The sequence below is a fragment of the Pagrus major genome, chromosome 6 (assembly GCF_040436345.1).
Source record: "Pagrus major chromosome 6, Pma_NU_1.0".
NCBI lineage: Eukaryota > Metazoa > Chordata > Actinopteri > Spariformes > Sparidae > Pagrus > Pagrus major.
In genome coordinates, this window is record NC_133220.1 from 35216465 (window position 1) to 35227163 (window position 10699).

At 39.8% G+C, this 10699-nt stretch overlaps 1 protein-coding gene across 1 annotated transcript in view; it reads right to left on the reverse strand.

Moving 5' to 3' along the window:
• Positions 1 to 10699, reverse strand: part of cadpsa (Ca2+-dependent activator protein for secretion a) — a 218921-nt gene that overhangs the window by 80181 nt on the left and 128041 nt on the right. Inside the window, exons 12-13 of the mRNA XM_073468331.1 lie at positions 2086 to 2222; positions 587 to 774 (exon numbers count right to left, since the gene is read on the reverse strand). Coding sequence (XP_073324432.1) covers positions 587 to 774; positions 2086 to 2222 — 325 coding nt within the window. The remainder of the gene's footprint in view (positions 1 to 586; positions 775 to 2085; positions 2223 to 10699) is intronic.

Consider the following 10699-nt stretch of genomic DNA (forward strand, 5'->3'; position numbering starts at 1 on the left):
GAAGATATTTACATTCCTTTCTCAATTAGACTTTACAACACAGACTGTGAGATGACTTACCTTCTGGTTCCTGAGAAAATTGGGGTTCTGGGGTCCTTTTTCCTCATGAACTCAATGATTTTGAGCTCTCTCTTAGCAGTTTGGGCAGGGAGCTCAGGGGCAGAGGGGAACAGGGCTTGTTCAAGTTCGGCCTCAGATACTGGCCAGTTTAACAACTCAGACAAACGCTGACTAGGTATGGTTGTGTGGAAGTGCAGGGTTTTGGGAACAGTAGAGGATAGTCATTTTGTGAAAGTGAACAAGGTAAAGAGGTTATACAGGGGAAAAAAAGACAAAAGAAAGAGGAAAAATTGAACATGCAAACAACATGCACATTGAAAAGACATTCAAGAGGAAACAAGAGCATAAAAGCATAAAAGATATGGGGAGCGGGGTGTCCCCTTTGCATCATATATGTGCCCATATGTGTGGACTAGCTTGTTTGTCATTCATTTGTCTTACTTATCTGCTCCATCTTTTGACAATACAAAATATATTTTGAGGGGAAAGTGAAGGACAAGGGACGGGTCAGTGATTTGATTTGTACCTGTTTCCATGGACGTGAGAGGCACAAAAGGCGAAGCTGTAGTGCAGCAGGGTGGGGTCGATCATGGCTCCATTCTCCGCCCTCTCAAGCAGATCACTCAGGTAACATAAATGCCGATGGCAGCCTCGAACGCCATAGCGTGCACAGTACTCGTCCAAGACAAACACTTGACCTGGACTAAACCAACCCTGTGGGTAACAAACACAAACACTGCTGTGTGACTCTTCAGAGGCAGCCTCAGGAGCCTAGGCAGCGTTCTTCATAATACTCATATAAATGTCATATGACTTTGTCTTGGTGCATTCTCAGTATCTTAGTCAGTAAGATTCTTAGTCAGCATTCATTTTCAAAATACAGGAAACAAAATAGCTGCCACTTCCTGTTAACGTATATTACAATTAAACAGTACGTTGAAATATATTTCTGAAAACAAAAGCAAAGCATATAGTGAATGCAGTAACAGATTCTTGGGTAATATTTGATCGGTACTTCCTGGTTTACACAGACAATGTGTTAGCCAGGCAGCTCTTTCTCTTGATCTGACTTCCATAGTCTCTGTGCCCATGGAGGCAGGCAAACAAAAATATGAACGCACAACAGCCCTAGGTGCATCATCCTGTAGTCTTGGCAAATGAGCGGGAAGCTGTTTGTACATAAAACATTGTCTGAAAGTCTACCATTGTTCATTTGCATGCACTAAACCACACTGTAATGATACAAATCTGGTTGAAAATCAGCAAAGTTTCCCTTTAAAAGGGGTTCAAACTTTTATTGTGGGGGCTTACTTGAAAATGTCCACATGCTTTAATGTTCAAAAAAATGTTATTTTTCTGATACTGTCCATTGCTGCAGTACTTCTATTCACCTTCAGTCTGACGATCCGTTTTAGTCTCGTCTCTTCAAGGCCCTCCTCCCAAACATCCCAGTCTGCTCTGATTGGTCAGCTGTCACAGAGGTGAGCAGGCCCCCATGTTTCTGACTTAGCTTGTGCCGGGTGTATTGCTGTGGTAATTGTATTGTAGTGACATCACAACCTTACGTAAGTCCTTGCGACTCATTTGAAGGCACAGATTCTGAGCGTGGGCTGTACGCATGCTGTACGCATTTGTCCATGCATTGCAAGTTTTGATAATTCACAATATTTATATGGCGCCTACACCTGCTTTATAATCAAAAAGGACATGGAAACATTACATTCTACAATATAGGACCTTTACAGTATGTTCAGAACGTGAAGTACATCTTTGACAGATTGTCCAAAAGCTGCTAGGTATTTTAAGCCAAAACATTTTCTTTTCCTAACCCTAAGTGGTTTTACTGCCTAAACCTAAGCACAGTGTTGCCACAACATAACATTGGAAAAGTATCAGTATCAGTATATACTATACAATATTCATGGTTTGCAGAAATGTACAGTGCCAACATTTATTCTGAGGATTGGGCTGGTTCTACACAGTCTTACGCAGTCACGATTGCATTGATATAAAGCCTTTCCTCACCAGGCAGGAGTAGGAGTCATTGAGTCTGTGGTCCAGAGTGAGGCGCTGCACCAGCTCAAACAGCGAGCCATGGTCAAAGTTACAGGGGTTGGCTGAAATAAACTCATCCATGCCATGCTTCTGGGCTCGATCAGCATCTGTACATATTTACACATCCAATTAGGAGACAAAGAGAGAGAGAGAGATAGAAACAGAAGGCAAATGTCAGACCATGGTAGAATGACAAGACTTAAGTTTTTTTTGTTGCACTCACAAAAATGGAATCAAAACAAATTATAAGTAATAATTATAAATAATAAGAAGCGCCAACAATAAAACAATGCTGTACACGTTTGTATTCCAAGGGTATGGTTAGGATTTGTTAACTGCCAGAAAACTGTTCATAAATGTCAGTTTTAATGAGACAGCACTCTGTGATCTATGAAAGTGATCACATCTTTGAAAATACTCCAGTCAGCTAAAAGGTTATGTATCCAGCATTGATTATATTATGGCTCCTTCTTAAGTGTTGCAAGTTTTGACTCAATAGGCAGTGTAAAGTTAAGGTGGACAGGAGAGTTTTCTATGTAGCGTTCAGGAAGTGACTGCTGATCTTGAGGTTAAAGGTTTGTTCTGAGGTCATGTTCATTTTGTGTTATGTCTATACTTGTTGATTTGAATCAAAGCAAAATAGACAAAAAACAAGATTTAGATTCAATCCTATTTTACATTTACATTGATTATATATTGATTTTCCAGTGAATGCTACTGAAACACTTGCAGTGTATAGTCAGTACACAGTCAGAGTTTGTGAAAACCTGGAGGAAGGATTACAAACACTAACACTAACTAGCATTTCACTGCTGCCAGCTGTATAGGTGTACTCATGAACAAAAGAGTTAATTGTCTTGCCAACATTACTTCATCAATAATTTGTGGAAGAGAGTGCATTAATGGCATTACCCATTTCAGATTTAACCAAGCTCAATCCTTCCATTTTCACATTATAGGTTGGCCAATCAAAATGTTCAGTTCAGTTCAGTTCAATGGCATAAAATAATGCAGCTTTTAATCGAGTACTACTACAAATCAGCTGGTAGCATAAACAATAACAATGGATAACAACAAAGAATGAACAGTATCACAATCACCAGAAATTTACATATTTGAGATTTTCAAGATTTGTGGATTAACACGGTAAACAAATCTTGCTTTATGAGCAAAACCATTTAATAGTGTCTTAGAGGAGTGACTACCTCCAAAAAAAAGAAGACAAACAATCAAACAGTAATCTACGAAGCATCTTCTAAATATGTCTGTGGAATCTGCAGTGAGCTTATCTGAGTTATTTCCCCAGTGGTGTAATTAAAATGACATTGTTGTAGGCAATCAAAGGGGCGCCAAGCAAGATCACTGTGCAGCTGGATTGCCTTTAGAAAACTAAAGATACCACCTCTCTGTGCTTTGGACTACTGTCTTACAACACAGACCCATGGTCCATAATGGTCCATGGGGGGCCATTGTCCATAATCAATTATTGTCCTGAACATCTCAAAATAAGACAAGGTTGTGGACAATTGATTGTTTGCAAAAGAGACAGCTTCAAATAAATAATTTGGTGGAATGACTATTTTTCTTTTTTTTTTTTTTTTTTCATTTTGTAAAGTTACTGGGGGCTGTAAATCTGTACAAACCTGCAGGCTGGCTCCACCAGGCTTTGCTAGCGTGATAAGACAAGGGTGCACCTGCTCTGTTTCCACCTTCTTAAGTTTAGAATTTACATGTCAATAGGTTAATTAATCATCTGCTGACATGCTGTGCCAACTCAAACACTGTTTTGGAATAAGTGCTACAGACAAGGAGTTTGAGTAGCTCAGAGAAAAATAAAATCCGGGCACAATACATGAAAATAACTAAAGCACTAAACTAAAGGTATGGGAGTAACATGGCAATAAAATTGTAGAACATTAGTGAAACATTTACAACACATGAATGTGTCCCTAATCTTCTATTGCCCAAAAACATCATCAGTTTCCTGAGGCCGATCATGATATGATGGAGTAAAAACTTCAGATATCTATATATTGGCTGATATAAACTACCATTTTGGCTAGTTCAAAAACCATTTTTTGCAATGATCCTTCAAACACACAACAGTCTAAAAAAACCTTTTCATGTCGGCGCATATCGAACAACATATGTAACCACACCAATATATACGCAGATTCCAAAGCGTGTAATCGGCTAATTAATTACATCACCAAAAACCAATTGACCCATAGTAAAACCTTTGCTTTCGGGGCTCCTTGAGGTCTGGGGCCCTCAGGCATTTCCATGCTTTGCCCAGTTGGTAAACCAGACTTGTACACTAGGTACTTGTACCTGGTCACATATACTTGATCCTTATTTTCACACAACCACGTGGCTCAGCTACATCACTCTTAGTCCTCGTGCTGCAGGCTTCACCTCGTACAAGATAACAGGCTCTCAGTGTAACATTGGCTGTGTCCGTAATCACTCCCTACCTTTTAGAGAGTGCACTATACTTACACTGCCATTTTATTTGAGTGTCCAAATTCTGTCCCATCAGTCAGAACGAACCTGGGACTGGTGTGAATGAAGGTTATACTCAGCTACACAGCAATCAAGAGATTTGTCAGCCAACGTCCTCTTCACTGCCCAACGAAGGCACCCCAGCTGTCAATCAACAAACAAAACAAAGAGCGGGATGCTGGGAGCTGATTGTGTCCCCTCAACAAGTCCCCCTACCACCCTCCCCCAAAATTCTAAAAAGGTGACATTGTGGTGCCCCTTTGGTCTGTAGCTGGTGGCCTGTCAGGTCTGTTTGATTTGAGTGAGCTCGAGTGGAGGCGGGAGGGCTGGACAGTAACATGCAGTGACATTAGTCACCCCCGTCCGTCTGGGCTGGGGAAGGACGGCCCTGACAATGATTGATGGCTGCTATTCATTTATAGATCCAGAGGAGAGGAACTGGGAGGCAGCAGACACACTGCTGGTCCTGGGTTTGATGGTCAAAAGCATTTGGGGCTATATAGCATATGGCTTTTTGGTAGACTGACCATGAAACACATCTTTAAACTTGTGAAGATCTCAAACTGATGTTCTTATACCTAACCTCTCTCACCTACACCTCTGAGATGAAACATCATGAAAGTACTCTTCCTAATTTTTTCACAGATTCCAACAGCTGATGTATTTTCAACACTGCTGTGTTGAGTTTTAAAACATCAACTGTGAGTTGGGCTTTTCTCCTAGCTCAGCTTTGATATCCTCAAATTCAATCCTGTATTGAACTCATCATCAGTGAGTAGTTATTATAACTAGAAAATGCAATCTCTGAAGATATTGTGCTGGGATTGCTGGCTCCTGAAAAGATAATGCTAAGCTGCTGGGAACAACTGAGAGTTAAACTGTAGTGTGTAAGTTTTGAGTTTCTCCTAGCTCAGCTTTGATGTTTTGCTGTGGGAGCTCTGGTTGCAGAAAAGTTGACACTGAGCTGCTTTGGAAAGCTGGAGGTTGGACTGTATTGCTTAATGTATAGCTGAGAGCTGAACAACATTGCTTGACGAATGGTTGGAAGGTAAATTGCATTGCTGGTTCAATGTTGTATGAAGTAGCAGCTAAATATGGAGGACCACAAGTGTCATGGAAATAGTAATAAAGCATTAACAGTATAACGAGTCATTTCACAAGGGTTGTGACGCTCAAAAAAATGCATCCACCGTTTTCGGACTCTGTAATTACATCGTCATGCACTGCGCCCCAAAAAGACTTGTTCCCATAAGCCAACATTGTGAAAGAAGGGTCTGTAAAACGGTGGATACATTTTTTTGAGCATCAGAACCCTGGCAAAATGACATTACTGGAGCCATTCAGTCCAATAATATTTGGAAAGTCTAGAAGAGCGGCACGATTAAATTATTTCAGCCAAAGCTAAACCAGAAGTTGGCCAGCTCGGTCAGCGGAAGTCTCTAGTGCGCTCACTTCAGGCATGTCATACATCTGCAGATGACAATAACCAATCAGAGAGCTTGTTACATTGGCTAATTTGCATTGTTTTACATTGTTTTACCAGCTCAAGGACCAAAGTGTCACAGAAAGGCTAAATGGAGAGGCTACATGACTTAGCAAATTGAATAGCTAATAGGAAAGAAAAAGCTGCAGGTAAATGGAAATGCAGATAGAAAAGGAAATCGGCCCTTTTTAATGCCTGATTAAAATCTGTATTAATTCAATTTGTGAATCCAGTTATTTATTTGTCTTTTTAAACTACATTTTCAAATAGATTTTTAAATTCCATTATTTATTTATTAACTCATTAATGCATTTTTCAATGATGTATTTTGACTGTTAATTTTTTTTTGTAAATCTCCTTTTAATTTGAACTATTTATTGATGGATTGATATTTCATTTGTAAATTCTATTTATAATTCATCTTCTTATTGCCCATTAAAATAAAAAATAATGAATTACGTTGTTATTTAGTCTATTATTAACAGATGAATAAATTAATTTTCAAACTAATTTATTAATGCCTATATTCACTGCACAATTACTTAAATGCTTTATTACTATTTCCGTGACACCTGTGGTCCTCCATAGCTGAAGGAGTATGAAGAGTTCAAATAATAGAAAGGTCGGTTCCCACAGACCTCCATCACGGTCGATGGTCCACTCTTTTATAATAAGTATATCTGAAAGTTTTACCACTATGTCATGTCTGGATATATTATCAAAACTATTAGAATTTTACCTGTGGTCAATTTGTTGTGATACCGCTTTTGGTTGTTTGGATGCATTTTGATTTGCTATTTGCTTTAGATTTGGTCTAATTTGGTTCAATTTAATTTCATAAAATATTATTTTTTTGCAATTGTGTGCTCTCCCTTCTTGTTGTGTTCTCCTGAGCTGGGTAGTAACAAATCAGGACTCATCCGGGAGCAGGGTTTTAGTTTGGTTGTGATTGCATTCTTTTTGATGAGCCGGGTCGTAACATTGTAGTTTAATAACACTAAAAATGCTCAAAAAGAGTCATTTCTTTTTTAGTTTGATGTGGATTGTGATATGTGTCATTGTATTTCTACAATTGGTTATGTTTTGTCACTACTGAACTTTATTACCCTCAACTGAATGTATGGCATTTATTCTTCCAGGGCAAAAAGCCCTAAAACAAAAACAGTATAAACGCATTCTACCATCTCTCTTTGTCATTGTATTGTTCTGTTTGAACTGTGGAGGGTGCAATCATACTGGTCAAGAAGACAGACATTCGTTATTATGGGTCCCACATGAGTTGTCATAACACCCACCCTATTCCACCTCTAATTGGTGGTTTTGTCGGTTGCATGGCTTCGACATCCAGGCGGTGAACATACAGTTAGGAAATAATACTGCGTCAGTTACACTTCCAGAGAATTTTGTAGCCCTGGTTGTCTGCTGGACAACAAAAGCAAGGAAGATTTTGTGGGACACGCAACCGAGTTGTGTTTTTCCCTGTTCTGTATTAAGGAAGAGTGGCAGGAGTGTCAGGTGAATGAACAACACCTGAAGTAACTTCCTCTGATTGCTGCACCTGCTAAAAGAGGGCTGGAGATCTCCCTCTTTCTCTCTGTCTCCCGTGCTCCCAACCAACAGGGTTTTAGTTTGGTTGTGGTCATTTAGATTTGGTTTAATTTGGTTCAATTTGATATAATAAAATATTATTTAAAATGTTTGCCTTTGTGTGGTCTCCCTTTTTGTTGCGACCTTCTGAGCCCGCTTGTAACAAGCATGTCTGAGGGAAATCTAATAAATTATGTTGGCAGTATATTGCAGATACAGTAAGTTCAAAAGTCCAAAATTTCATCAGTGCATATTTTCTAATAAAAAGAACAACAGAAGCAGAGATATAAAGAATCTGAAAATGATACTGGACAGAACAAACAGCCTCTCAGATTTCACCACATCTACAGAATAATCCTAATATTTTCTATTCAGGTGAATAACATATGCCAAAACAAATTAAACCGTCAGTCAGCATAACAAGAGTTCAAGTTCAATTTCCCCTCTCAGCAGCTGAAAAAACTAATCTCTCAACTGTCTTTGTTGTTAAAGTGTTTTGATGTAGTCTATTTTGATTTTGGTTGGGGTGTGGGTGGTGGGGCTAACATGATGTTATATTATTCATTGCGCTGATCCAGGTGTGAACTGACAAGTAGTTATTTGGTAACATTGACTGATTGCTGCCTGATTTAATTGTGCAGCAACCTCACTGTATTATTCATGACCTGGCACTTTTAACTTGGTAATTACCAGCTGCTGGGACTCAGTGGGATTCCAGCGGTTGTGTCAAAAACAGCTCACTCAATAAATTCACTTACACAAACGTACGCAGGAAGCAGTTTTTCATTTATCGAGTATGTTAGTCTGCCCTGATTTCTCTTTCTGTCATTGTGTTGTACACATACAATCCATTGGAATTTACTTTGGTTGGTAACCTTCATGAAATATTGATATGTTTACATACATAAGCCTGCATTCAGACTGACATGAGCTTAAAAAGAGCAGCCTGCTCATTCATTTAAATAGAGCCAGTCTATCAGGGCAGAGGGGGTGTCAACACAGCTCCAGCACAACACCACCGGCAAAAAAAGTTGAACAAGGCTTAACTTTTGCTGTAACACAACACCATATGTTGTTTTGTCAAGAACGAAATAGATAAAAAATAGTATTAAAATATATACAACAAGATAAATAACACGGTTCTGGTGGATATTTACACAGGTATTTACACAGGTGATGATTTAAATAAGGTGTGTGAGGGGTGGTAGTGGCACTCTTGACAACTTTGTTATTTCTCAAAGTGCAACTGTCAAGAATCTTGGTATTGTATTTAATTCTTTTGATCAGCATATTAAAGAAATTACCAAGATTGCATTTTACCAACATAGCTAAAGTTAGGTGTTTCCTGTCCATAGCTGATGAAGATAATCTAATTCATGCCTTTGTTTAATCTAGACTGGATTACTGTAAGGTAACTGGGGACCCCAAGAAAATGTGATCGTATTACACCAATCCTAGCCTCACTTTATTGGCTTCCAATCCATGTCAGATCAGACTTTAAGGTGCTGCTGACCTACAAAATTTTAAACAGGCTTTCCACTTTATACCTATCGACCTCATTAAACCATCAACTGATCAGCCACATCATTAAAACAGCCTACTTGTACAGGTTCCCCTTGTGCAGCTAAAAGAGTTCTGACCCATCAAGGTATGGTCATAAGACCTCTGAGGGTGTCCTGGGATGTCTGGCACTGGGACGTTGGCAGTGGATCCTTTGGGTCCTGTATGTTGGTGGGGATTCCATGGATTGGACTTGTTCTAGCACATCCCACAGATGCTTGATCGGATTGGGATCTTGGCCTGGTCAATGCCTTTGGCTGCTGGGGGATCCACTGCCATCAGGGATTGCCATTGAAATGAGGGGGTGTACTTGGTCCACAACAGTGTTTGAATGGGTAGTGTGTGTCAAGTGGCAACCACATGAATGCCAGGACCCATGGTTTCCCAGCAGAACATCGCATTGTAATGAGATGATCAATGTTGTTAGGGGTGGGTAAAAAATTCAGTTCACATAAGAAACACAATTCTTATCTCCCACAATTCAGAATCAATTCACAAATGTCAAAAATCGTTTTTCTAAATGTTAATTAGCAGCAGGATGTTGACTGAACGAAAAAGGTGGAACTAAACTGCTAGGGAAGTGCAACACCCGGACAATTCACAGCATGCAGACACTAGAGGTATCTTGAAGTTCATCTTCAAACAAGTGTTGCAAGTATTTATTTTATTAAGGGCACATTCACACTAGGCAAACCGTACCGTGCCCAAGCACGTTTGACCAGTCCAGTTTGTTTGACAAGTGTGAGCGCTCCGTACTGTGCTCAAGCATGGTACACAACGTGGACATGAAGTATAATCATGTGTATTACGCCGCCTTGAATAATCAATAAATCCAGGAATGTGAGAGGGCTGTCTACGACCAAAACCATAAAAAAAGCCACAAAAAAAATCAGTAAAATTACTGTCCTGTTCTCTGTGATGTTCTCCATTGTGATGCAACCGCGCTACAACATGATGACATATGTACAAGAGGTAATCGTGGTCAGGCCGGTTGGCCAGAGCAATGTGAGTGCAGGCCAGCAAGGGAGGATAGACAATCGTGCTTTGGCACGGTACAGAGCAGATGGGCCAAGTGTGAGTGTGCCCTTAATGATTGAATAGCCTTTGCAAGATGAACATTAAGCAGGCCACATGTTTGTGATGACTTCTTATGCTGTCATGAGAGGTTACAATGTAATGTTAACAGAGTGGAGCAGCAGTCAGCAGAGCAAACGAGAGCATTGCTCTCTTCTGTTTTACAAGCTCCTCATAGCTGTACTTTGTAATCTAAGTCTTTATAAATTCTGGTATTTTCTTGTTAATTATCCTGTGTGGCCTGCCCTCTTCCAGGTCACCATGGTGGAGAGGAGGTTGTGTGGCTTGGGCACCGCTTGGCGATGACTTGGACTGCTCAGTCGTCCTCCTGGATCCACACACTTTACATATATTATATAAATTGTATCAGATATTCTG